Genomic DNA, 26,352 nt, shown 5'->3' with positions numbered 1-26,352 from the left:
ACCTGACTGTCCGTCTGTCTTACTGCCTGTCTGTCCAGCCTCTACTCCCCAGTATATATCTTTTGTGGTCTGCGTCACATGTATCACTTAATGGAACAGATGTGTATCTGTGTGGTGTGTGTGTGTGTGTGTGTGTGTGTGTGTGTGTGTGTGTGTGTGTGTGTGTGTGTGTGTGTGTGTGTGTGTGTGTGTGTGTGTGTGTGTGTGTGTGTGTGTGTGTGTGTGTGTGTGTGTGTGTGTGCCCCAGATGTGCGCATGCACCGTCAGAACTCGTGTGAGAGCATCTCCAGCCTCAACAGCCTCAGCAGCCTCTCCAGCCTGGGCAGCCTGAAGGAGCAGGAGGCCAAGAAGAAGAAGAAGAAGAGCTGGGTAACTATCCTGCTAAATGCTCCCTGCTCTATTGTTACTGTCTGCTCACCTTGCTAGATCCATTCTTTACTTTGTTTAACCAGGGACGTCCCTTGTCAGGCAGGTCAGGCATCAGTAGTAGAGCCAAATAGAGCCACGAGTCAACAAACGCTCAAAAACATAGCCATATGCACACAAACACACACATACGCCCACATACACATGCACACACAGTAAGCCCTGATTTGTGGCTTCTCAGCCTCAGTTATGTGCTTAAAATCATCAGCAATCATCAATCATCAGCATAAACAAACGTGAATCCCCATGTCTGACCATAGTCACATAGCTATTCCTTAAGCTCACAGCAATTCTACCAGTTCTGCACTCATCTCCTAAGCATCAGTGCATTCGTCCTTCTTTCCCGCCCCCTTCCGCTCTATCTTCATCGATCCCTCTATTACATTACCGTTCAAAAGAGCTTCATGAGCACTTTAGCACTTCTTTCCACTCTAACACTCTGGGGGAAGTGACTGGGCGGGGTTCTGGGAGGGTCAATAGTACGATTATTGTCAACATAACAGAAGTATGAGCTGGCCAGCCTTTTTATTTGTAGCATATACCAGTTACAGGATGTTATTTTATTGATAACATTATTAAAATCAGTTTAGATCGGCCTCGGTCCGCAGATATATCCAGGTTATACTTTAAGCTACGAGTCCAGTTGAAGACAATGCGCTGATGTTCTCTCTGTCCCCGCTCTGCCGACCAGCTGAGGAGCTCCTTCGGCAAGGCGTTCAGCATCAAGAAGGGAGGCAAGACGTACTCGGACATCGAGGAAATCGCCACCCCGGACTCCTCGGCGCCCAACTCCCCCAAGATGGGGCACGAGGGCAGTGAGGGGGGTGAGGACAGCCCGTCCCTGAGGAACTCCGTCTCCGCCACCTCCTCTGTGTGAGTAGGAACACCCCCCCCCCCCTTAGACACTGGTTGACCCTGGCCATGTGGTCTCCGGCCCCGCCCGTCATGCGGTTGAACCTATCAGAGTGCACACTGCTGATACTGTCAACAGTGGGAATTTGTTAGGATTTTTTAGTTTTTTAGTCAGTTAAAGGGCCAATATTTGGCACTTTATTCGTTTCGTTCTCTTTGGCGGTAAGCGGTACTTGCTCCCAACGGTGTCGCCGCCCACACACAGTTCATGACGTTAATATCGTTCATAGTACTGCAAATGCAAGGGCATTGATCATTAGGCTCAAGCACCATTGTGTTCCCTCGTGACCTCATACCTCAGTCATTTATTTACATCAACATTTCAAAAATTCCACTTTCAACAATGTTTGTCTAGATATTTTACCTAGCAATGTGTACTTCTGTAACTGGTGAATAGTCGTCCTCCATTGGAAGACTTTGGTTTCAGTTAGGGCACGTGAGTCGGTACTGATGGTTGTGTTGTGTTGTCGTTCCTCCAGCATCATGGAGAACCCAGAGGAGGGGGAGGGTGAGGGCGAGGAGAGGGTCGTGTCGGAACTCCGCTCGGAACTCTGGGAGAAAGAGAGGAAGTTGACGGACATCCGACTAGAGGCACTAAGCTCCGCCCACCAGCTGGAGCAGCTGCGGGACGCCATGAACAACATGCAGGTGTGTGTGTGTGTGTGTGTGTGTGTGTGTGTGTGTGTGTGTGTGTGTGTGTGTGTGTGTGTGTGTGTGTGTGTGTGTGTGTGTGTGTGTGTGTGTGTGTGTGTGTGTGTGTGTGTGTGTGTGTGTGTGTGTGTGTTATGCTTGATTATATACGTTTTTAATGGTACACCTGATTCCCGATATTTAAGAATTCCCTGTCCCTGTTTCACAGTCCACAGTGGAGAACCTGAAGGCAGAGAATGACCATTTGAAAACAGGAAGCGTCCTCCAACTTCCTGGCTCCGGACCCACCACCTCCACCTCCCAGCCCTCGGGATTGGCCTCTCTCCTGGGGCCCTCGTCAAGGCAGCCAATGAGCTTGTCTCTGACTAAGTCCTTCAGCCTCAGTCTGAATGATTGTAAAGATCCAGGTAGGAGACCCCCCGGGAGGCCCTCGCATCCTCCTCACCGACACACTACAGCCTGTACACGACACGCCACCTCCCACACAGACGCCTCTCCCTCACTCCTCTCCCTCCTTGCCTCCTGTGTGTAGTGTCTTCAGTCGAGGTGACCAGTGAGTCTTTCCACCGGGATGAGACCAGTGTTCAGGTGCTGGTGCACATCAGCGATCAGGTCGAGGTGTGTATCCAAACATGAACTGCTACTAGCCATACAGCTTTATATTACGCAGGGGTTTACTCCCCCCCCCCCCCTTTTATCTAGCTATCTCTTTAATATTTTATATCCTAGATAATATTAACTGAGATAATGAGTTGTTTCTATATAGATGGGACGATGTTTAGTAGCTCAGATGATCACACCGTTTCCCCACTATTCCCCCCATCCAGGATAGCAAACAGCAGGACTACTACCTGGGCTCAGTGACCGTGGACGGACGGACAGACTGGACCAGTCTGGACGCGCTCATAGCCAAGACCTTCCGGGTACGTCAGCGCTCCCCATCAATAGAGGCTCGTGGGTCTTTGAATCCACTTGCTGTTTTTATAGATTATATCAACTTTTTATACGACCATTGTACATCACACCTTCAATACTGCGACATTGTCAAGACATGTATAATAGAACACAAAAACTGGTTGTTTAATGAGGTTATTATTGACATTTATGTTTACCAGTTCTGTGTGTGGTGCTCCGTGTGTCCCCTCAGGACTATCTGATGCAGGTGGATCCAACTGCCAGCCTGGGTCTGTCCTGTGATTCGCTGCACAGCTACCAGCTGACCGAGGATGGGCAGCGTGTGATTGGTGGAGACAAGCCTGCGCTCTCCCCCTCACGTTGCCTAGGGAATAGTCCATCTCGTATCCTGGTAACCTTGAAAGGTTAGTATCATCACAAAGTGGAAGAAAGCGAACACTATCTACTACTATCACTGACTTAGAATTTGGACCAATGTCAAAATAGAATACAATCATATAGTGTATAATATTTAAATTCCTCTGGACTACAGTTGGAGTTGTTATCTAATACCTTGCTGGACTCTGTCGTTCTCTCTACACACTGCTGCATAGATATCTGTTCTTTAGTAGTGATTGTTGTCGCAGACAAGCTGATTATTTACAGTGTTTACATTTACATAAGTCGATACAAAAAGAGAAGGAATGCTTTATAAAGTATTGCATAAGGGAAACACAAATGAACAAACACATATGAACTCTTTTGAACTCTTACAAATCTCTTGTAACTCTTACTGTCTACTCTTATGAAACCGTAATATTCGGAGACTCTTAAACCAAACCTTTCCTAACTCACCGCCTAGGTCTGAGGGAGAAGTGTGTGGACTCCCTGGTGTTCGAGACGATGATCCCCAAGCCCATGACGCAGCACTACATCAGCCTGCTGCTGAAGCACCGCCGCCTGGTGATGTCCGGGCCCAGCGGCACAGGGAAGACCTACCTGGCCCAGCGCCTGGCCCAGTACGCGCTGCAGCGCAGCCGGCCCGGGACCCCCGACGCCGGCGCCGACCCCGGGACCCCGGTGCCCGGACACAGCCCCACGGTCAACTTCAACATGCACCGCCAGTCCAACAAGGTGAGCCGTCCGCACCCTCAGCCGTCATGCAATTTATTTTTTCATCTTTTGTGGTGACATTAATCACAAAATCACGTTATTTAATTGAAAGTCTTTTCAAATTAGATATCTTTATCTTAGCCAAACCCTAACCTTAAGTCTTTGCTTTGACAGGAGCTGCAATTGTATCTGTCCGACCTGGCCAATCAGATTGACCGAGAGAGCGGCGGAGAGATGCCATTGGCCATTGTCATCGATGACATCAGCGACGCAACAACCATTAGTGAGCTAATCAACGGAGCGCTGACCTGCAAGTATCACAAATGGTGAGTCAAACAGAGTACATTGTCGTATAGTTACAATGCATTAAACAATCCAATCCAGCAACAATCAGAGTTGCACATTTGTTAATGTCTTCTATTTTTATCCTCATATGTCAGTCCATACATCATTGGAACAACCAACCAGCCAGTAAAGATGGGCTCCAACCACGGACTCCATCTCAGCTTCAGGTAGGTCCGCTCGACATCACAGCCACACATCCTCAGGCTATGAGCTTAAACTCAGTCCCCCCATCACTCGGAGGTCCTCATCGTCCACTTCCCTGTGCGTCTCCAGGATGGTGACCTTCTCCAACAACGTGGAGCCCGCCAATGGCTTCCTGGTCAGGTACCTGCACAGGAAGGCGGTGGAGGCCAAGCAGAAGGAGAAGGTCCACGACCCCGCCGGCCACCAGGCCCTCCTCAGCGTGCTGGACTGGGTCCCCCAGTTGTGGTACCACCTGCACACCTTCCTCGAGAAACACAGCACTTCAGACTTCCTCATAGGTGAGAGAGGGGCCGAAGGGAGAGGAATGGTGGGAGGGTCAGCAAAGGAACGAGTCAAAAATCAAAGTGGCGATGATTGGGGAAATGATGATGATGATGATGATGATGATGATGATGATGATGATGATGATGATGATGATGATGATGATGACCATGACAAAATGTGGTGTTGTAAAAGTTGATGGTGTGGTTGTTGATGATGGTGGTGGTTGAGGTGGTGGTTATGAAAACTGGGGTGGTGGTGATGTTTGTGATGGTGGTGATGTTGGTGTAAGGATTACGATGGTGGTAATGAAGGGGATGGTGAGGATGTTGGAGGTGGTGATGATGAGGGTGGAAGTGATCACGGTGACTGGTATCACCATGGTGGTGTTGATGATGATGATGGTGGTGGTGGTGGTGGTGATGATGATGGTGGTGGTGGTAGTGATGATGAGGGTGGTGGTGTTAGTGATGATGAAGGGTGGTGGTGATGGTGGTGGGATATGAATCAGTAGACAATCTTGGTGTTACTTACGATGTATTGTTCCCTTGCCCAGGTCCTTGCTTCTTCCTGTCGTGCCCAGTGACGGTCGCAGAGTTCAGGCCGTGGTTCATCGACCTCTGGAACCAGTCCATCATACCGTACCTGCAGGAGGGGGCTAGGGACGGCAGCAAGGTGCACACGCACGCACGCACGCACACACACACACACACACACACACACACACACACACACACACACACACACACACACACACACACACACACACACACACACACACACACACACACACACAACACACACACACACACACACACACACACACACACACACACACACACACATGAACACACACACACACACACACACACCACAAAAATGCACGCAAGCACAAACAAAAGACTAACACAGACCCACTCATAAAAGGTCCTCAACGCAGTCATTCCACTTCAGACTGATGAACAGTGCTGATATTGTGTTCATACGTTGTGTTGCTCTAACACGTACATTCCCCTCCGTCGTCTCCCTCCAGGTTCATGGTCAGAAGGCTGTGTGGGAGGACCCTGTGGACTGGGTGAGAGGGACTCTGCCCTGGCCCAACGCCCAGCAGGACCAGTCCAGACTCTTCCATCTACCTCCCCCTACCGTGGGCCCGTCCACAGAGGAGAAGAGGCCCCCGAAGGAAACACCTCCCCCCAGCACGCTGGAGTCCGACCCCCTGGTGAGACTGGCTTCATGTGGGGTCGAGATGGGAGGGCGAGAATCAGGTTTAGCATCACGCTTCAGGTCCCTGATATGCTTGTGCCCATTTAACCTTTTCAAAGTTAAGCATTAGACCTAGATCCATAGTTAATGAATGCACCATTAAACATCTAGCCATAGTTGTCTATAAACATAAAAGCTGAAAAGTAAAATAGACGCTAGAATAATATGCAAAATATGAAAGCTTGAGTTTGTCCTTGGCTATGTCTGAATTTGTTCTTGCTCTCTGTCTCCCCCTGCTGACCAGATGGCCATGCTGCTGAAGCTCCAGGAGTCGGCCAACTTCATTGAGTCTCCAGAACGGGACTGCACCCTGGACCCCAGCTTCCAGACCACACTGTGAAGTAAACAGTGTGGTCCCAGACTTTCCTTAGTTATACGGCCAAAACTCTTGAGCGAAGCAACACAGGGTGCAATCCAAATATGAACTTTAAGAAAGCCTTGGCGAGGACTCGCAGTACTACGCTTAAATGACCTAAGAAGCAAACGATTATCTGCAACAGTTATGGGCTGCCATTCTATAACAACATCGGAGAAAAACTATAAAATTGCTCTCTAGTATCTCTATCGTATGTCGGGAAATGTATTGACGTGTCTGGTTTTTGTCTTGGGTCCTTTAAAGTATATCCCTGCATAGTAGCCAGAGCAATATGACACCCAATTTAGTTTATCTTATGCATTCTAGATCTATTCTTACTGCCCAAAAAAATTGGCACTGGCTTAATTGTACTCAAGTCAAACAAATTAGACCAAGGAATTAACCATACAAATTGTAATAAGTATATAATTGTGACAACATTCAAAAACCCTTAACAAAGACTTATTTGGTTGACAGCCAAAATGCACTTTATTTTCTATTCAATTTGACCTAGCTGTGCTAGTGACTGTGACTCAATGGGGACTATCAGAATGGCCAAACTTTGTAGTTCCTCTTCTATCCTTTAGAGGGCAGTGTTTACCAACTGCTCCCTCAGTGCTCTGGCGCGTTTCCTTCTTATTAAAGGTGCCTATAAAACACCACACACACACACACACACACCCTCACATGACTTAAATATAGCCTTGAGACGATTCGATTATTTTTAATTGTGCCAATGTGCCAATTAATTATAGTTGCATAATTTGTGCATTGGATATCGAGGTTTGAATTTGCAAGTACTTATAGGAATGAACATGCATGAGTGAAACTGAACACAATTCTTAAGGTTAAGATGACATCATTCATCAGTCGATTCAGTAGGTCAGTGATAGTGTGGTCCAAGAGTATGATATGATATGAATAGACACATATTCATCACTTCCAGCGAAACTGCCAAGGTTATACTGGTGGTAGTAAACATTCCTATGGAGACGATCTACGGCTCTGGAAGCATTTTAATGTCTTGGACTCAACGCTTCACAGCAGCATAATGTTAACACACACACACCACCGGCTAAGCTCAAATACATCCTATACCTTATGTCAGATTTTTAGATAAATCCTTGCCTGATAAATAGCGAGGGTAGAGCCCTTAATTATTGAGTTCGTTTTTTAAAAGGTTTTATACTGCATCCCCCTCACTGATTTGTATACATTTACTATCATCCCTCCTCCACACATTGGTTTTAGGGTCGTTTCTGAAAATGATCAGACAATATTGTTTCTTTGCTACTTCACTTTATGGTCATTTTACATAATGTTTTACACTCTCAACTCCTGTAATATGTTTCTTCCTTTGTGTTTTTGGAGCTTCAAACTAGAGTGAATGGCTTAATCTCACTCCCCGGTGGCTGTCTGTCTGCCTGCACAGCGCTCTATGCACACTCTTTGTTTTCGTTTCCCCTGTGGACGGCTTGGTTGGCTGACATGTGAAAGTACTGTTACAGATCGCTCCAGACGGGGACAACGGTATAGGAACCACCCTGTCAAAATAAAAGAGGTTGACTATTAGGTCCAGCTGGTGAACCCTAAGCCCTGGCCGAGTACCTCTGACAGCTGTGTGCAGCTCCGGACCACCCCTCATACCTTCTCATAACCGAACAGAAACAGGGTGCTAGCATTGGGTCGTCATCTGCTGCTATTGTTGCTGCCTCAGACTATCTGTGCCTATCATATGACCTCTTGTTCATTCGTCACTGGCTGCTTAGCTTTATTGCAGCAGGCCTCTTCTGAGAGGAAGTCACTGGACATGTCTTCCTCTCTTCTCTCTCTCTTGTCTCTCTTTCTCTCTCTCCCTGATGTCACTTTAAAGATGCCACACACACAGCCTCACACCAAGGTCTACAAAGAACCGGGGTGGACGTGAGGGATGTTTAAACATGTGGCTGGAAGGGATAGAGGTGGTGGTGGAGACGATGTTGGTCTCACGAGGGACGATGTTTTGCAGAGAGAGAACCAATTGTATCGTGTGTCACTGGACCCCTGTTAAAAAAAAAACGTTTACCAGAATGTGTCGTCTCATAACGTTGGACCGCAAAAGAAACAAGACAAACACAAGCATGTTCTGAATATCAGTATGAACGTTTGGTGTTTATCGGCCTACCTGGAAGAGGAAGTTGTGTAACCAGAACGGAAGCTATACGTGAGGAGATGGTGATGATGATGATGATGATGATGATGATGATGATGCATGTGTGTTCCCAAAGTGAATTGCTTAATTGGACCTACCTTTTTGACCCAAGGGTTAGGGAGGTTCTTTGTCTTTGTTTTTAAATCACAGAATATTACGGTTTCAATGTTGTTTTATAAGAGTTCATATGTCTTTGTTAATTTGTGTTTCCCTTATGCAATTCTTTGTAAAGCATTCCTTCTCTTTTTGTACAGAGCATCGACTAATGTAAACACTGTAAATAATCAGCTTGTCTGCGACAACAATCACTACTAAAGAATAGAGATCTATGCCCCAGAGTGTCAAGAGAAAGACAGAGTCTACGTGTTGTTTTCTTGTTTTGGTTTTTCTTCCTCCTCTAATGAGAAGACGCACTTGGGTGGCTGGGGGCCCGGCGCGGCTTCACGGCATGTTTCTATAACCTCATGGATCCCATATGTCTAACATTGCTCCGTGGACACTCAATAAATTCATGCCAATTTTCACATCAATGTGCTTTGTGTTTTGATTATATCAGACCTAATTAAAGTCCCCCAATAGGTGGCGCCAAATCTCATGCATTGTCGATGCAAATGTCCTCTCCATGACCTGTGTCGCTCAACTGTGAGGATATTTTAGATGATGGACCGGAGGGTACGGATTCGGGGACCAGAGGAGGTTCCCAAACGTCTGACTGTGTGGAAGAGGCGGAGCCTTGCCCGGCACGCTTCTTATATATAGAACATAACGTCCTTGCTGGGTCGTTATTCCATTTGACTGGCCGTCCCCCCAGGGTACCAAGCACGATGCCAGCCAAGCCAGCACCAATCAAAAAGTCCCCGGAGAAGAAGGCTGCCGAGAAGGCGGCTGAACCGGCCGCGGAGCCCGCCCCAGAGGCCCCACCTGCTGATGCCCCGGTAGAAGCTGCGCCCGCGGAGGCTGAGGCTGCACCTGCCGAAGCTGCGCCCGCCGAGGCTGCGCCGGCCGAGGCAGACGCCGCCGCTCCAGCTGAGGCTGCCGAAGGTAGTTTTACTGGTTTGTCACCAGTCCCTCGGTTTGAACTCGCAAGTCATTGTCCATGGAGGCACGTTACGAATGGATATCAACCTTAAAAGCGCAGGAGGGATCTTTAAACAATATGTACTTGGATGTGGTCAATAGTTAATGCCCATTTGCTAAATAGGCCTCAGATAAATTGATTAGCGCAACTTTGGGATGATTAAAGAATCAATCACCGTTCAATGTCAGGTTGGCATATGGGGTGGCTTTTAAATCGACACCTCCAGCTCAAATTACTCACTGCCAATAGCCTGTTGTCAGCCAGTTGCTGAAGTCATACATTTGTGGTTAGAATACTTTCCCCTTCATTAATCTCTCTCTTTTCAGATATCTGGTAGACAATCGAATTGTTTGTTTTGATTGAATACTTTTAGACTATTTACATATCAGAGCCTGACACCTGGTCAGCGGTGTGTTCGTTGATCTAAATGGAAGAGCTAGGCCTACGTGAATATCATCTTTCACTGTATTGACTACCCTTTACAGCAGTTGTCTTGATTTATTGTTGACACATTCAAGATAATGTGTATTAGACATCTGTTGCATGCCATGCAGATGTACCCGAAAAATACCAGACTTCATCAAATATTGCAATTAGAATCAGCTTTTGTAACGAACTATGACTGTTTTTAGAGTTAGAAAGGCATGATTTGCGAAGATAATTTCCTAGCTGTCCGCCATGGAGAAATTGCGGTCATGTTCCCCCCCCCCCCCCCATGGTAAAAAAGACAGTGTTAACGGTTTTTAACACCAGTTACCCCGTCAAGCTTGGAGGTGCCAATAGCATGGGTTCATATCCCTGTTGCTAGGGCACCATCTCGCCTAGGCATCATGACGTCCGTGTTCAAAGGTAATTTCTTGCCACTGAAATATAACTTGGTTGAGGGATGGAAAACACACATGTGTTGCTTTGATGAGTTATTATGGCTACAGTTCGGATCAATTGCTGACTCTTAAAGTTGAATGAAACTACTGCAATACCGGTCATACAGTCCCTGTCTCTTAATGTTCCTCTTGGCAGCCACCCCTCTGTTCTCGTCGTTCCTCACAAGTCTATCTGTGGTTTCAGCGTTCGATGATCCACCATCCTTCACCTACATAGTCGTTGCTATTCTTCCTCTACGATGGGACCTTGTTAAACGCTGTTTGTGTCACTCACACACTCCTTGATTCACCATGGGTGTCACTCAAGAGGCTGAACTAACCTCAATGTGTTTCTGTCTCCACAGACGGACACACATTGTGTATGAACCGTTACTGCTCGTAACACACAAACACACACACACGCACACATTCACACATGCATACACTTACACACACACACACACACACACACACACACAAACACACATACATACAAGCACACACACACACACACACACACACACACACACACACACACACACACACACACACACACACACACACACACACACACACACACACACACATGTATATACTTAGACACACACCCTATGAAACACACACACACACTCACAAAGACACACACACACAAAGACACACACACACACACACACCTATTTGTCTCCCACACAACTATTTATTTAATAGTCTTTCAACATGTTGCTTGGCATGCTGCTTGACATCCAGACGGGTGGTCTGGTGCCCAGCGCTCTATTTCTGACACCTGAATATGGCCAGGACTGCTCAGAAGATGAATAGCTGTAGTAAACTGCCTCAACAAGCTGCTTGTCTGCTGCTTACGCTCCTGCGGCTGAAACCGTAGCGGCAGTGAATTCCTGACCTGCGTGCATGCTGCGATGCCACAATGTGACCTCACGTCATGTGCTTCCCTAACGGCCTCGACTCAACGCTAGCTGCTGCTGACGCACCCGCTGCTGATGGAGCCGCCGCAGAACCCGCTGCCGCCGCAGAACCCGGTGCTGAACCCGCTGCTGTTACAGACGTTCCGGCTGCTGACGCTCCAGCGGACGGTAAAGGATTGAGCTGAAACCCCTCAGCCGCCCCTCTTGAACCACAGACCAACTACTGAGCTAGGCTTAAGAAAAAGGAGGCTCACATTGGCATGCTTGGCCCCCGCTGTAATTCAAGCTTCAGAAAAAAAGGGCTTCTATCAAAATTCTTTGGAGAAAATAACATAAACGGTCTCTACGCCAATGGTGGTTTGGAAACAAAGCACTACAATATTTGAAATGAATCTGGCTTCTAACATTCTGGTACTAATATGGTTACGGTTGCGGTTGGCGACGTATATGCGATCCTGTAGGTGTTCTGCGTGCGATGACGACAAAGCATGTATTGACTAGCTTGCTTCCAGGTGATGCCGCTCCAGCTGAGGCAGCTGCAGGTGAAGCAGCTCCAGTTGAAGCCGCTCCAGTTGAAGTTGAGGAACCCCCCAAGGCCCCTACACCTCCTCCTCCTGCAGGTAACACCCCCCCCCCCCCTTTATTCAGGTACCAATGTTTTCATAATGCACTCATAATGTCATAATACCATGTGTATATATGTATTTCATATTTCATATGTTGTTATTCGATCCTTAGCATAAGATCCATGATGCCCTGAATCTATTCAGAAGATGAATACATGGTTTTTCTGTTGTTTGGGAAGAACAACCTCTGATCATACCATATTACTACTCCTCACCAGTCCCTACCAGTGCCCCTCTGAGCCTAGCGGTGGAGGATGTGAACAACGTCAGCCTCACCGTCAAGTGGAGAGCCCCCGAGAACATCGGAGACTCCGGTCTGGACGGATACACCGTGGAGTACAGCAAGGAAGGAAGTAGGTGTTGGACGCAAGTCAGTGGCCACGAAGTCTGTGTGTGTGTGCGTGTGTGTGTGTGTGTGTGTGTGTGTGTGTCTGTGTGTGCGTGTGTGTGTGTGTGTGTGTGTGTGTGTGTGTGTGTGTGTGTGCGTGTGCGTGTGTGTGTGCGTGTGTGTGTGTGTGTGTGTGTGTGCGTGTGTGCGTGCGTGTGTGTGTGTGTGTGCGTGTGCGTGTGTGTGTGTGTGTGTGTGTGTGTGTGTGTGTGTGTGTGTGTGTGTGTGTGTGTGTGTGTGTGTCTGTGAGCAGGGCTGCACCTGTCCCCAGGGTGTCTAGAGGGCAGATTGACTTGTTGCCCGGCCCAGGCCGTATAGGGCCCACAGCGTTCCGCCCCCTGTCACCGTATCCCCTCAACGCCGCTTTTAGAACCCAACGCCTTCTCGGGTGACGGCAGCGCTTGGGTTTCCCCTCCGCTCGCCAGAACCCCTTATGGGCAATTCGGTTGTAAACTTATGTCATCAGGCAATAAAACACACCACGTGTTCTGATTAGTGTTTGTTTACGAGTTGGTTGAGGGAAAAAAAAACGAATGCAACAACGACTGTATCCCTGGTAACCAAAGACGCATTTCTTCGTATGTGAGAATCAGATTATAGTCTTGGAATTTTCTCACGATGATTTTGTTAATATTAAAACGCTTTTAGCCCGTATTGCTACACCAGCCATGCGTAACTGGTATGTCGTCCTCTGTACAGGTACTGACTGGGTTGTGGCTAACAGCGAGCTAACCACGGCCAACCGCTTGTGCATCAAGGACCTGACCCTCGGCGACCGGCTGAACGTGCGCGTGGTGGCCGTGAACGCCGGCGGCCCCAGCGAGGCCTGTGCCCTGGACGAGTCCGTGCCCATCCGGGAAGTGGTTGGTGAGTTTGCGCCACATTAAATACATTGAAATAAAATGAAAAATAGGTCTATGGATGGAGGTTTGGATAGCATGCACGCTATGGGAAGGCTAGGTGTTTCTAAATAGTTTACGAAGAAATAACATAATCATAACATTGGCCAAACTGTGTATATATTACATCAACTCTCTCTATCGCGATATATTTGTATGACATTACAATTTTGTATAATATAAGAAGAAATATATTAGGCAACCTCTTTGAGAACACATTGATTTTCAACTGTTTGAAGTTCCAATGGTTGCAGGGTAGGATTTAAATGCATACTGGTTGAGATATTAAAATAACTGCAGAAGAGGTTTCCTTGGCGGTTGTGTGTCATGGTCTCCTCAAAGGTTTCCTAACGTGGGACCTATCTTATGAATGCTCATGTTGCATCGTGGCTGTAAAGGTGGTTCTCTGTGCCAATGTCAGGGATGGACCCCACAGCTGTATGGGCATCAATCCTATCGGTGCTGACGAGCCCTCTCATTAGCTTTGATTTATACGTACTGCTGGGATGTGCCCAGCAAAACTGTTAAGTAGTCTTGGCTGTGCCTTCAGCCACGTTGCATCTGCGCTTCAACCTCTTCTCAAATCTCCCACTTGTTCAAATGCCTCGTGATTATCATCCATTTAAATATAATCTACACAGCAGGACGTCATACTAGTAGAAAATGACTAGAGTGGTAAGGTCTCGAAGTAAAACAGGAGTTCATGGCCAAACAGATCATGAAATTGGGATTATGTGGCAACTGCAGTGTGCGGTAGTCTTTGGTCTGCCAGTAGATTTATTGCCTGTCAGGCAAGTATTGGCCAACGTTAGCCTAATCAGTCAGCTGTCGTACTCCCTATAAAACCACAACCTTCACCCCACAAACGCACTTTCATTCATTTCATGGGTGGATGTTTGAAGGTCTTAAAAAGTTACAATTTTAAAAGCTAATTATTAGGGATTCATTAATCATACTGGGGTAGTCCAGAAATTATTACGTCATCATAATATTATGAAAATTTACAAAAAATATATATTTGCCTTCGTCCTAGCAAAGTTTCCCCTTGTCCATACCTCCATTTTATGAGTCTCCATGCTAAGGAACTGTCAACACAGGTTGTTTTTGGCAGTGTTAATAGCGCACAGAGGTCATTCTGATGCTTCCCATATCCTTTTATCACCTCAGCCCTCCCACGGATACTTTGTAGGCAGCTTCACAACACTCATTTCCTAATGTCAAGAGGGTAGGCCTCAGCGACGGGACAACAGAGCGCCGTCCCTTCGTTGCGTACAGCGCTGGTCGAGGCTGTACTCACAAGGTGTGAGTACGAGGAGCTGGGCCACGATCGCCCGTCTCCTCGTACTCACACCTTGTCACATTCGTGCTGCCATACAGCTGAGCCAAGGGCCACTGCGTCCCATTCCAGTCCTGGCACTGGGGCTTCTTGTGTGCGTCCTCGTGGTCCACCTTTGGCAGGGCCGCACACCACCTTGGACTGTCCATCCACAGGCACGGCAAGTGTTTGGGGTTGAGAGATCAAGCCCCCGGGAACAAATAACCTCCACTTGTGTAACCAGAAGCAGCGGTTCAATCTAGGGGAGCGAAACATGAGCCTAATGAACGGATTGGAAATGGCCTACAGGGATTACACTCAGTTGCGTGTCAGTCATTCACATCCTGCAGAAACCAGGCAGACACGATTCCCCCCCACACACACACACACACACGCACGCATACACCCACACACACAAACACACACACACACGCACGCACGCACACACACGTGCACACACACACCGTCCAAGAACATGATCCAACGCTGCCAACCCCTTAAAAAATAAGACGCCAGTCCAAAGTCAACAGTACACACATTACACGCTCTTCTCAGCGAGAGGATGTTGCTTTCTGTTCTTAGACTAGGGGGGGGGGGGGGGTGTTGTGGCCATAGCAGAGAAACACACTGATTAGCAGGGATTAGGGGGGGGGGGGGGGAGAAAGAGAGAGAGTTCCAGACCACATCCCGGACTGAGTGATGCCTTAACGACGGCCTGTTGCCCCCGCAGAGTGGCGTGATTAGAGGGTTTATAAATGGCGTGAGAGGATAAGGAGGATGCACTGGCAGAGAGTCTAAACAGAAAGGTTAGGAATGAGGGCGGGCGGGAGAGAGAAGACACCGCGACGGCCGGGATAGATGTGGAGCAGCAACAGGGAGAGAGAGAGAGCGACGGGATGAGTGGGAAATCCCACGACCCAGATGAGGGAAAGTCACCTGTTTGTAACGGAAAATAGCTTCACGGTAGATTTACTGCTGCTGCAGCGAAAGGGGCTAGGGGATCCCAGCGGCATACAACCTGGAACGTGATCGGCTCTCCTGCGCTTGGGGGTCTATGTATGTATGTATGTATGTAAAGTACTCGGGGGGGGGGGGGGTGGTTATCCTCCTCTTAATTTGTACTCGAAGCGAGGGGAGCAGAGAACATGTGACATCGTGCGTCCAGGAGGTTCTTATCCTCTGTGCTATTTTGGAGGGCTCTTCACTGAGTTGGGTTTCTGCTGCCTTGCTTCATATGGAATGGCCTCACACCAGACGCTCCGCCCCACACACACCCACACACCTCTGTCCCCTTCACCTCCGATCACCGCATCATCTCACCTGTTTTCTACTCATTAACCCCCGTTGTTTGGGTAGCCACCAGTTGACGGGACGCATGGGGCTCAGGGGGTAGAGCAGGGCTGACTGGTAGCCTGACGGTCGCTAGTTCGATCCCCGAAGTGTCGAGGTCTCCCTGAGTGAGACCCTGACTGCTCCTGACAAGCTGGGTGTCTCCTTGCACGGTGGACACCGTCGTCACGCGTGAATGAGCTATTAATGGGTGAAAGTTAGGCACAATTGTACATCGCTTTGAGCGGCCACGGGTTAGAAACGCGCCGTGTAAGTACAGTCCATTTGCCATATACGTAGTGTGGATCGTACCCGGGGTTGAAGGCTTCTTGCCGTCCGACAGGCACAAGTCACGTTGAGCTTTGGCTCCGGCTGCACGGTCTATTTAGGAACGCATTGACCTGTCATTCTTAGCGTGCATGGCCCAGCTCCAAATATATAAGGGTTTGAAGTGTACATTACACAGACCGTAGCCCCGTTTCTGCTGCTACGGGAGCGCGCGCGTTATGAGGCTACCAGATGGGGCTCCTATAGATGAAGTAATAGGATGAGCACGGTTTAAATGTTAGTCAGTGTAAACTAGTTCAGGTGATGTCATCTACCATAATCATTTGGTGTCTATATGTAATAACACGTTGGCATGCCGATGGGAAGGTTCCCCCCCCCCCCCCCCCTAAAGTGTAACGGGGTCGGTCTCGTGTGTTCCCAGACCGCCCCAAGATCCGCCTTCCCCGCAGCCTCAGGACCCGCCACGTCAGGACCGTCGGGGCCAAGATCAACCTGGTCATTCCCTTCAACGTAAGCACACATGCACACTAACACGCACACACACACACACACACACACACACACACACACACACACACACACATGCACACGTGCATACACTTACACACACACACACACACACACACACACACACACACACACACACACACACACACACACACACACACACACGCACACGTGCATACACTTACACACACACACAACCACGAAAACTCTCTCACACACACACACACACACACACACACACACACACATACACCAACACACTCACACATGCCCATGTGCACGCACATGCACGCAGACACACACACACACACACACACACACACACACACACACACACACATACACTCACACACTCACACACACACACACAGACACACAAACACACACATACACACATACACACATATTCCTACATCCACAAAACCCACGGATGACCAAATGATGATATGATAACATTCAGTGCCATTCTGCTGCATGATCTATGCTGCATTAGTGTAACTGTATTCTTACAATAACAATAGTCCTCAGCTATCATAAATAACAGTGGCATATAAAGATGTGTGGTGTGCCCCCCAGGGTAAGCCCAAGCCGGTGGTCACCTGGCTGAAGGACGGCGAGCCTTTGGACTCCAAGAGAGCGAACATCAGGAACAGCGACAAGGACAGCATCCTGTTCATCCGCACCAGCAACCGGGCCGACTCCGGCGTCTACGAGATGACCGTCAAGGTGGACAGCTTCGAGGACAAGGCCTCGCTCATCCTCCAGATCGTGGGTAAGCTACGTGTGTGTGTGCGTTAAATTTTTTTTCAAAAATCTCAAAGGTACCAAAAATTGGTACCTTTGAGATTGTAAGAGGCAAAAATGCTAAGAAAGCCATATCGATGGAATCCCAGTAACATCACATGGGTGTCAGTAGCAGGGGTTTCAAATTCTTCACAATAACACTTTGTACAGCCTCTATGTATCGTGCACCCATCCTCTCTCTTTCTTGACCAGAGCAGCAGAGTTAACGTCATAATTCTTGGACAACAAAAGTTCAGAGTTGCCATCTGAGCTAGAACAGACAGAATAATGACCTAGAAGGGAAAAGTGCATACTGGAAATGTGGACTGCTGCTAAATGTGTGTGTGTGTGTGTGTGTGTGTGTGTGTGTGTGTGTGTGTGTGTGTGTGTGTGTGTGTGTGTGTGTGTGTGTGTGTGTGTGTGTGTGTGTGTGTGTGTGTTTCCTCCAGAGAAACCCGGCCCTCCGGCCAGTGTGAAGCTGGTGGACACCTGGGGCTTCAACGCCGCGGTGGAGTGGACGGCGCCCAAGGACAGCGGCAACACGGAAATCACCGGCTACACCATCCAGAAGGCCGACAAGAAGACCGGGGTGAGGCCGTGCACACGGCCACACATTCAACTGATGTTTACCGACCTCTTCTCTGTACTCCTTCATTTAGGCCGTTTGCCTGAATGTGCACAAGTAGTTCATTGTAAAAAGGTTGAGCTATAACATTTAGCGTTATGGCTAGTTATGCTAAGATTTCCGTTGCAACATGTCCTGCACACATTTTTATTGGGTTCGACGTACACCCTCACAACCTCACCTACCTCACGCAATAACATGCTTAATAAAAGAGAGACACCACCAAATGTCTCCAACTGATCCGTCTCCGTGACAGCAGTCAATCTCCTCGATGGTTGTGATGTAGCATGACACGTCCTTCTATGCTATCTTGCTATGCTAACCTAACACCATCCCCCCCACCGTTTGTGTGCCTGTCCCTGCTCAGGATTGGTTCACAGTCATGGAGCACTACCACAGGCTAAACGCCACCATCTCGGACCTCATCATGGGCAACTCTTACACCTTCAGAGTGTACTCTGAGAACAAAGTAGGCATCAGCGAGGAGTGCATCGAGACGACTGACATCGCAACCATCCAGAAAATAGGTAACCCGGTTGTCATCATTTCTGAAATGACCCGAATGTATTGGATGGATATATTGTCCTTGGTCGAGTCACTGCGTGAATTAGCTTGGGTTATCTGTTGGTGAGACGACGAAGACCCCAACGCAGGACAGACCAGGAGCAATGTTTTCGATTGTTCGCCTCGCATATGTCGTCCTATCCGAAGATATCGAAGAAATACAACACTGCTACATTCGTGATCTGTGTGTTGTGCTCTGTTTAAAACAGTATGATTCTGTTTCTATTTTGGTCCGCGCAACAAATATTATGTGAAATTAGCGCTCCTTGTGCTTTACGCTTCAAAGTGTAAGTGAACCAATGTCAGCTCAAATATAAAGAGAAAGAAAAGGAAAGAGAGGGGCATGTTATCCCTATTGCTATGGCCAAACGCAACTTTGTGATAAGTCTTTTGTACCATCATTGTGTAGGAGTGCTATAATGAGTGATGATGTATATGAAATGCGCCACACACAGGACCCCACACGTCCGCACACACCTCGCCGCTCGTGGCCCTCGGTGGTGACGTCCTAGTGCCTCAGAAAAAAGGCCCTGGGATGTCATGAAAAGAACGCGAACAGCTAACGGAGAACGCTAACCCTGCGTTCGGAGCAGAGTTTTGGGTGTACCACCACTGTAACAGAAGTGTTGTTGCAGGTGTGTCTGCAGTGGGCCGGTCTCGTCCTGTCCGTCCTCATTCTCTCCTGTTGACTTTGTGTGGCAGGTATCGTGTACCGGCCCCTGGATTTCAAAGAGCACGACTTCAACGAAGCCCCCAAGTTCACGGCGCCCCTCAGCGACCGCGCCGCCACTGTGGGCTACTCCACCAAGCTGCTGTGTGCCGTGCGCGGATCACCAAAGGTAGGCCCACATATAATGAAGGTGTCTTCATACGGTACAAACAGTGAAGTGTGTGTGTGTGTGTGTGTTTTTGTTGGTGTGTGTTAATCTATCCCTTTTACGTTCAAGTTTGTGTCCATTTGAGTTGTACGTTCAAATTGACAAACTATTTTTTTCATTTTCGGTGAATTAGCTTGTTTGGATTCTCAAAAAACACAAAGGGAAGCGAATTACCGTTACATCAACAACGCTGATGTTTACTTATTAAAAAGCAGCCCAGCATTCAGTTTTTAACAGCTACAGTCAACTGTGTACGCCAATACATGACGGTTTATGCAACAAGCTAACACTGGACTCTGTGATTAAATGTCCGGGATGACAATGGTCTTTTCACCATGTCAAGTAGCTGCTGACAGACACGCTGCACACATTGGCTGGCATTCAGGAGGGAGATTGTAGAGACATGGTGCTGTTAGCCTACCGTAAGTGGTTGGAACACAGTCCAACAATGCACAGCTTAGCATGGCATAGCTCTGGGAGTCGAGGGAAAGCTCTAATGAAATGCTAGCTGTATGCTGGTCTCTGTGCTGTCCAACTCTGCTACGAAACTTCAGATCCATCTTATTAATTGCTTTTTAAACAATTATCTTTGACGTAAAGTTTTAAATATAGATACAATTTGGAATTCAAAAACATGGCCCTGGACTAACAAACGATTGATTATTAAAATACACAAGTACTCAACACAAATTATCACACGAATATAAAATATATTTTAATAAATTGCATTTATATTTACCAATGAGATCATACAAAAATAATAATGCAAATATGAAACATCCAAGAAATGTATAGTTTGCCAAGAGTGTAATGTATAAAAGAGGTATGAATGTCACCGCCGTTAAGAACTGCTTCAGGACAGAAGGGTCTTGCCTGGTATTTCCATGAGGCTCTTCGCTCTTGGCCACCGATTCTCTGGGTCATCCCCTCCTTAACATCCCCTTGTTGACGCGGTATAGTTGGGAGGGCAGGGTGGAGGGTGGAAACACAGTATTCAGAAGAGCAGGGAGTGGATGTGTGAGTATGTGTGTCTGTTGGTGCGTGTATCACAGCTGATGAATCTCAATGTGGAGATGATGAGGACGACCCTCAGGAACTCCTCAATGTGACTCTTAATAAACCTTGAGAAGTCCTAACAGTATTGGGGTGTGTTGTGGTATGTTAATGTGTGTGTGTGTGTGTGTGTGTGTGTGTGTGTGTGTGTGTGTGTGTGTGTGTGTGTGTGTGTGTGTGTGTGTGTGTGTGTGTGTGTGTGTGTGTGTGTGTGTGTGTGTCTATGGGGGAGCTGGAGGGTTGCGTTCTAACTGTAAATTGTAAGCCTACCAGGAGTCAGATTACGTAGACAGCTGTGGCGCTCCTCAAAATGTGTGTGTGGCTGGTGAATATACGATGAGCGCTGTAGCACACATCTTTTTAAATGAATCAGTCACCTGTTTCTGTCCCTTGGAGGCTTGAGTCCCTCTCATGCTTTTTGGATAATCTAGGGATGAATCTTATTTTGCAGCAGAGGCTAAATATATACAATGGCAGTACGTCCACTCTGCATATCGTGTGTGTGTGTGTGTGTGTGTGTGTGTGTGTGTGTGTGTGTGTGTGTGTGTGTGTGTGTGTGTGTGTGTGTGTGTGTGTGTGTGTGTGTGTGTGTGTGTGTGTGTGTGTGTGTGTGTGTGTGTGTGTGTGTGTGTGTGTGTGTGTGGCTGCCCACAGGACCACAGCTGCATTCACACATTTGTACATTCAGCTGCATTTAGAAGATGTCCTAGTGAGGCTGTATCCCTTATCTATTTCGGTATTTTCTTTCTGAAACAACTTGAAACTCCTTCGCTCTGTTGCACTTCCTGAGAACAGAGAAGCAGTGAGCAGGTGTAGATTGGCAACAAAAATGAGAAATATGTAGGAGATTTCATAGTGTTAAAGAGATAGGGAGATAAGAATAGAGTGCTCTGCTGGTGGGTGGTGATGTGCGCCTGTGATAGTGTGAGCTATTTCCAGATAGATGTATGTGTGTAGCTGTCAGTGTGACGGCCGGCGTGATGCAACATGGCCTCAAGAAGACTGAATGTGCACGGGCCGACATATTTACTACCTACTTATTACTACTTTAAATACACTATAACACTGAGATATGCACTAATCATTTACGTTTTTACTTTCTTATTCCGATTTTTTTTTTTTTATTACTATCTTTTATTATTATTACTATTATTATTATTATTATCATTATTATTTTTAATAACAAATATTTTATAAGGCTGTTGGCTGCTGGTAAGCTTAATTGAGGCTAATAAAATGTTACATTGGCAGAGAGGGCAAGAGAAGCAAATGAATGTAAGCATTCAGGGGTATTTTCAGACATCTCTCCATGTTGACGGTTTTATAGTATAGATAGTTTAAATGATGGCCAAGGGACGATGTTTCAGTGTTAAATAGCAGTGCTCCCTTTTAGCCGCCAGTCACCCACAACCTCTATATTAAGACTAAAGAGAAACTACCACCTGAACCAACTCACGTTCCTTCAACGTGTTTTCCTCCAGAAATTATTATGGCTGGAATTCAAATGACGAATCGGTAACAAATGCCTTTTTGTTGGAGTAAATAAGAATTGAATAAATAAACGAATAACGGCGAAATAAAAATCCAGACCTTGAATCTGACTGGTGAAGCGGCTAGTGTCGAAGAAAGTAATCAAGCTGAATATATATATTGGTTTACCCATTGCATCAGTGTCTCTGATCTACTCTACTGATCCAGTTGACCTTATTTAGCGCTGCTTTACGTTTTATTAACTACAAACGAGTGGCTGAGGGAGTGGGTTCTACAGATTTGTGCACATTGGGAACAGGTAAGTGGCCTCCCAAGCAAGCTGAATCCTGCCGTCCGTCAGGGTCAGCAGATCCACCCAGAGATACTGAAAACACAGCGGGGAGTCACCAGAAAAGGCAATGCGTGGAAGAGAGAACGTCCCCGGCACCGAGCGGCGGGCATTCCTCAGGTCTGGAGGAGGGCTTGGGTTTCTCCGTGTCGACCTGTGGTTCAGAACAGTCAGCACTGAGCCTCTGGAAGACGAGCCGGTGGGGCCGGGAGATGATATGAACGGCAGCCATGCTGACATCACGCGGCTAACAGGCAGGACCGGGCACTTATTCATCCATAACTCGCTGGATCTTTCTATCGACCAGTAGGGGGAAAAAAACAAATTCGCAACGTAGCTGCTAGGGGTTTCATATTTACCAATAAGTAGAAGATGGGTGATGAATAAATGAATGAATAGTGTCAGCCACCAGGAGCCAAAGAAACCCACACTCATCCACCACATCCTCTTGTTCCCTCTTGACCCCACCTCCTTCTCCCTCCCCCATCCCTCTCTCTCCCTTCACCCTCTCCCTCCCCACCCTCCTTCCCTCCCTCCCCCATCCCTCTCACCCCCTTATACCTCTCAACCCCTGCACCCTCTCCCTCCCCCATCCCTCTCACCCCCTTCACCCTCTCCCTCCCCAACCTGCATTCCCCCCTCCACCCTCTCCCGCCCCCCTCTCCCTCCCCACCCTGCATTCCCCCCTCCCCCAGCCTAAGGTGGAGTGGCTGAAGAACCAGATGGTGATCGGTGACGACCCCAAGTACCGACAGATCTCCAACCAGGGCGTGTGTTCCCTGGAGATCCGCAAGCCCTGCACCTACGACGGGGGAGTGTACACCTGCAGAGCCAAGAACGAGCAGGGAACGGCCACGGTCAGCTGCAAGCTGGAGGTCAAACGTACGTATCTGCGTGGAGAGGAGGAGACCATGGTGGGGAGGGCACGTGGCTCAGGAGGTAGAGTGGGTTGGCTGGTAACTGGAAGGTTGCTGGTTCGATCCCCGGCTCCTCCTAGTTGAGTGTCAAGGTTTCTCTGACACCTCGCCCTAACTGCTCCCGACGAGCTGGCTGTTGCCTTGCATGAATGGGTGAATGTTAGGCAACATTGTAAAGCTGGCCATTGGTTGGAAAAGCACTGTATAGTCCATTTGTAGTCCATTGTCTTCAGTAGATGAGCATCTCCGGGGCAAACCTATGAGCAAACATAGCATAGCTTCAAATAAGGCATGGAAATAACTTGCATGGAAAATATATTGTAGAGAAAGTTTTGATTATTTAGATAATAGGAATCCATATCTTAAGATATTAAGATATGTTCTTTAAAAATGCCAATGTAGCATACGACGCCATTGAATGTAGAATATATCTATACATGTACAGACCGGTGATGTATGCGGTGCATAGTTGCATAAAGCACCCCACAGTTGCAGAGATCTTGGGTATATCTCAAATAGCTACTGTTGTTAAACGGTTATATTTGTCTCCAACAGAGGTCATTGTTGCGGAGGCTGACAAGGAGAAGGAATAAACACCCACATCCCCAGAGGTAAGGAACAGAGGGACTGCTTCTTTGTCAAGACTATAAGTTATTTACTGATTAGTTATTCAATGAATCCGAGGCTGTAGCTTCACCCTTTATTTTTCTGGGGGCTTCGTGGGGTTCTCGCCATAATTATTAGTCATGAGCTGAGGATTGAGTCACAAGTGCAACCGATGTTAATTTAGGTGGAGGGAAGGTTGAGAAGTGCAACGTGTGTTGGGGGCCGTGTCGCAAAGATTTGCATAGGATGCCAAACCAGGGTGTTTACGCAAAACACTGTGGTTAGCTTGACACGCGTAGATCGGATAACATGTCTTATGCTCAGAGAGAGAGAGAGAGAGAGAGAGAGAGGGGTGGGGGGGGGGGGATTATAGAGTGACTCCAAGCCCACTTTAGTTTTGTTGATATTTTTAAATGATGACGAAATTACGGAAAATAAAGCCTTTCCGTATTGCTTTTTATTGTATCGGTCTCTGCTGGACCTCCTTCTTGGCAAACTTCCCTCCCGGTCCCTTCATACCTGCAGCCTCCTGTCCTTCTCTAGAGTTGGTAGCACCTGACTCTATGTTCCCCCCTGTCAGTGTCAGACCCAGGAACACAGTGTGAACGAGTGGGTGTTTGAGTTTGGGAGTGTTTGTACATGTGTGTGTGTTAGGTAGGTGGGGTCGCAGGGTATGTCGAGGTCCTATAGAACTCGGAAAAAGGCATGGGCCCAAAGGCTGAGTGTGTGGGGGGGAAGGGGGGAGGGCTAGGGGGTGATGTCAGCCTTAGTTTCTATTAATGGCTCCATACCATTCGTATGCAGTCGGCCAGACTCTTCACATTACCATGAGTCGGCAGGCAAAGCAGATGCATCCCGGATGCAAGGGAGCGAGTGGGCTGAAAGTGTGACATGCACACACACATACAAGAGACCCTCCACTGCTGCGAGACACCGCAAGAGCCAATCCCGTAATCACAACGATGCACACGTTTCAGAAAACTCAAGCACCTTTAAAAAGGATCGTGATGATTATGATGCGTGAAAAACATGTGTTGACTTTGTCTCTCCCCGCAGTGCCCTCAACGAACCAGCCGTCAAGTTGTTTTTCTAAGGTGAGCATGTCTGTGTGTTTTCTGTGGCAAAGTGCATTTGAGAAAAAATAAATGGGTCTTCTCCCATTATGAGAACTTCATCCAAATGACTGAATGAATTCAACACTGTGTTTCTTTAAACGCTGACTTTCCTCCCTCCTCCAGCCATGATCCCTGTCGCCTCCGTCCTGAAGGATGTGTTCCCTGAAGCTGCCCCTTTTAAAGCATATACATACATGGAAAGCACAATATTTTGTATGCATTGTTTTAAATAGGCTCTGGTGTTTCAGGGGTCTGTATTGACAGTTTGTTCATGTGTCCCAGCTCTGGCCGTTCTCTGTTCATAATGTTTATGTATTCTACTTAATAAAAACCTGGACTGTCCCCATGGACTGCTGCCAAGAGTTGATTCAATATTAAAAGTTATTAAAGCTGTGCTTTGTTCTCACTCACATTTCCCATCTGTTCTTTTCTATGTTCCTGTTATCGGTTGGTACAATCAAACAAACCTTTATTTCAACACCTACAATATGATATTATGGAACGTATTGTACTGTACTCATATTCACAGAAATATTAAAAAACAGCAGAAGTTCTGACCTTTTGTGTAATGCTGATGTAGAAGAAGGTAGTGGAGACCAACATGGGTGTTCAGATACATGTAACGGCCGCTTTCTCTGTTCAGGCACTGCTGGCACTCTGACCTCAGTTTAAAGTATTGACCTATCAAGTGAGTCCATGACACAGTGTGGTATTCATAGAGTCCAACGGTTGGAGCTGTGACTATCAAAAAGCATTTCTGTCAGGAATCTTAATCAGCTCCACCAGTGTAGTTCTGAGTTTGAATCCAAAGTTCAGACCACATTTATGTGGTTTGAGCGTCTTTCTCTTTGCTTTTCGTACATGTGTTGGTCTCTCACTCATAACATTTACATCTATAAATGTATTGCCTCATTTGTAAAGTTAATCTTCATACTCAATATTACAACTAGGCTGTGTATGTCCTGGCTGTGGACGTTGAGATCCCTTATCACAGCTCCATGATGTGGTCCACATCCATACCACACGTCTTTTTTAATGCATATTATTATGCTTTCATGCACATGAGGGTACAGACAAGACAAAACCACCAACAAAGAGCTAAAGAAGGATCCATCTCGTGAATGGTGTAGAGCTTCAACACATATATTCTGAGGGGTT

General features: G+C 47.4%; 2 protein-coding genes across 3 annotated transcripts in view; both read left to right on the top strand.

Moving 5' to 3' along the window:
- LOC132461752 (neuron navigator 1-like) overlaps nucleotides 1-9,148 on the top strand; it is a 102,049-nt gene extending 92,901 nt beyond the window's left edge. Inside the window, 14 exon segments of the mRNA XM_060057523.1 lie at nucleotides 248-369; nucleotides 1,118-1,299; nucleotides 1,818-1,986; nucleotides 2,198-2,396; nucleotides 2,522-2,607; nucleotides 2,817-2,912; nucleotides 3,137-3,308; nucleotides 3,746-4,017; nucleotides 4,171-4,322; nucleotides 4,437-4,508; nucleotides 4,615-4,823; nucleotides 5,363-5,481; nucleotides 5,840-6,028; nucleotides 6,317-9,148. Of these exon segments, the coding sequence (XP_059913506.1) occupies nucleotides 248-369; nucleotides 1,118-1,299; nucleotides 1,818-1,986; nucleotides 2,198-2,396; nucleotides 2,522-2,607; nucleotides 2,817-2,912; nucleotides 3,137-3,308; nucleotides 3,746-4,017; nucleotides 4,171-4,322; nucleotides 4,437-4,508; nucleotides 4,615-4,823; nucleotides 5,363-5,481; nucleotides 5,840-6,028; nucleotides 6,317-6,412 (2,135 nt within the window). The 3' untranslated portion in view covers nucleotides 6,413-9,148.
- Nucleotides 9,149-9,384: 236 nt separating this feature from the next.
- On the top strand, nucleotides 9,385-25,600 carry mybpha (myosin binding protein Ha). Of its 2 annotated transcripts, none has more exons than XM_060059375.1 (14): nucleotides 9,385-9,609; nucleotides 11,541-11,650; nucleotides 11,995-12,102; nucleotides 12,327-12,461; nucleotides 13,196-13,363; nucleotides 16,749-16,837; nucleotides 17,411-17,606; nucleotides 18,067-18,206; nucleotides 18,610-18,769; nucleotides 19,509-19,645; nucleotides 23,252-23,438; nucleotides 24,029-24,084; nucleotides 25,136-25,173; nucleotides 25,318-25,600. In XM_060059375.1, exons 1-12 carry the CDS (start codon nucleotides 9,443-9,445, stop codon nucleotides 24,064-24,066), a joined length of 1,635 nt encoding a protein of 544 aa, XP_059915358.1. In that variant the 5' UTR covers nucleotides 9,385-9,442; the 3' UTR covers nucleotides 24,067-24,084; nucleotides 25,136-25,173; nucleotides 25,318-25,600. The 2 variants fall into 2 exon arrangements, with proteins under 2 accessions (XP_059915358.1, XP_059914571.1); XM_060058588.1 differs by lacking the exon at nucleotides 9,385-9,609 and adding an exon at nucleotides 10,512-10,545 and having other exon boundaries at nucleotides 11,534-11,650.
- Nucleotides 25,601-26,352: the final 752 nt, after the last annotated feature.

The sequence above is a fragment of the Gadus macrocephalus genome, chromosome 1 (genome assembly GCF_031168955.1).
Source record: "Gadus macrocephalus chromosome 1, ASM3116895v1".
NCBI lineage: Eukaryota > Metazoa > Chordata > Actinopteri > Gadiformes > Gadidae > Gadus > Gadus macrocephalus.
The sequence above is the reverse complement of the archived record's forward strand: the minus strand, read 5'-3'. Positions and strand labels throughout refer to the sequence as shown.

Bases quoted from the DNA above. Each gene is read 5' to 3' on its own strand.
- mybpha (XM_060059375.1), top strand. From the start codon at position 9,443: ATGCCAGCCAAGCCAGCACCAATCAAAAAGTCCCCGGAGAAGAAGGCT. The intron at 17,607-18,066 runs GTAAGCTACGTG...TGTTTCCTCCAG, and splicing joins GCTCATCCTCCAGATCGTGG to AGAAACCCGGCCCTCCGGCC. The intron at 19,646-23,251 runs GTAGGCCCACAT...CCCCTCCCCCAG, and splicing joins CCGTGCGCGGATCACCAAAG to CCTAAGGTGGAGTGGCTGAA.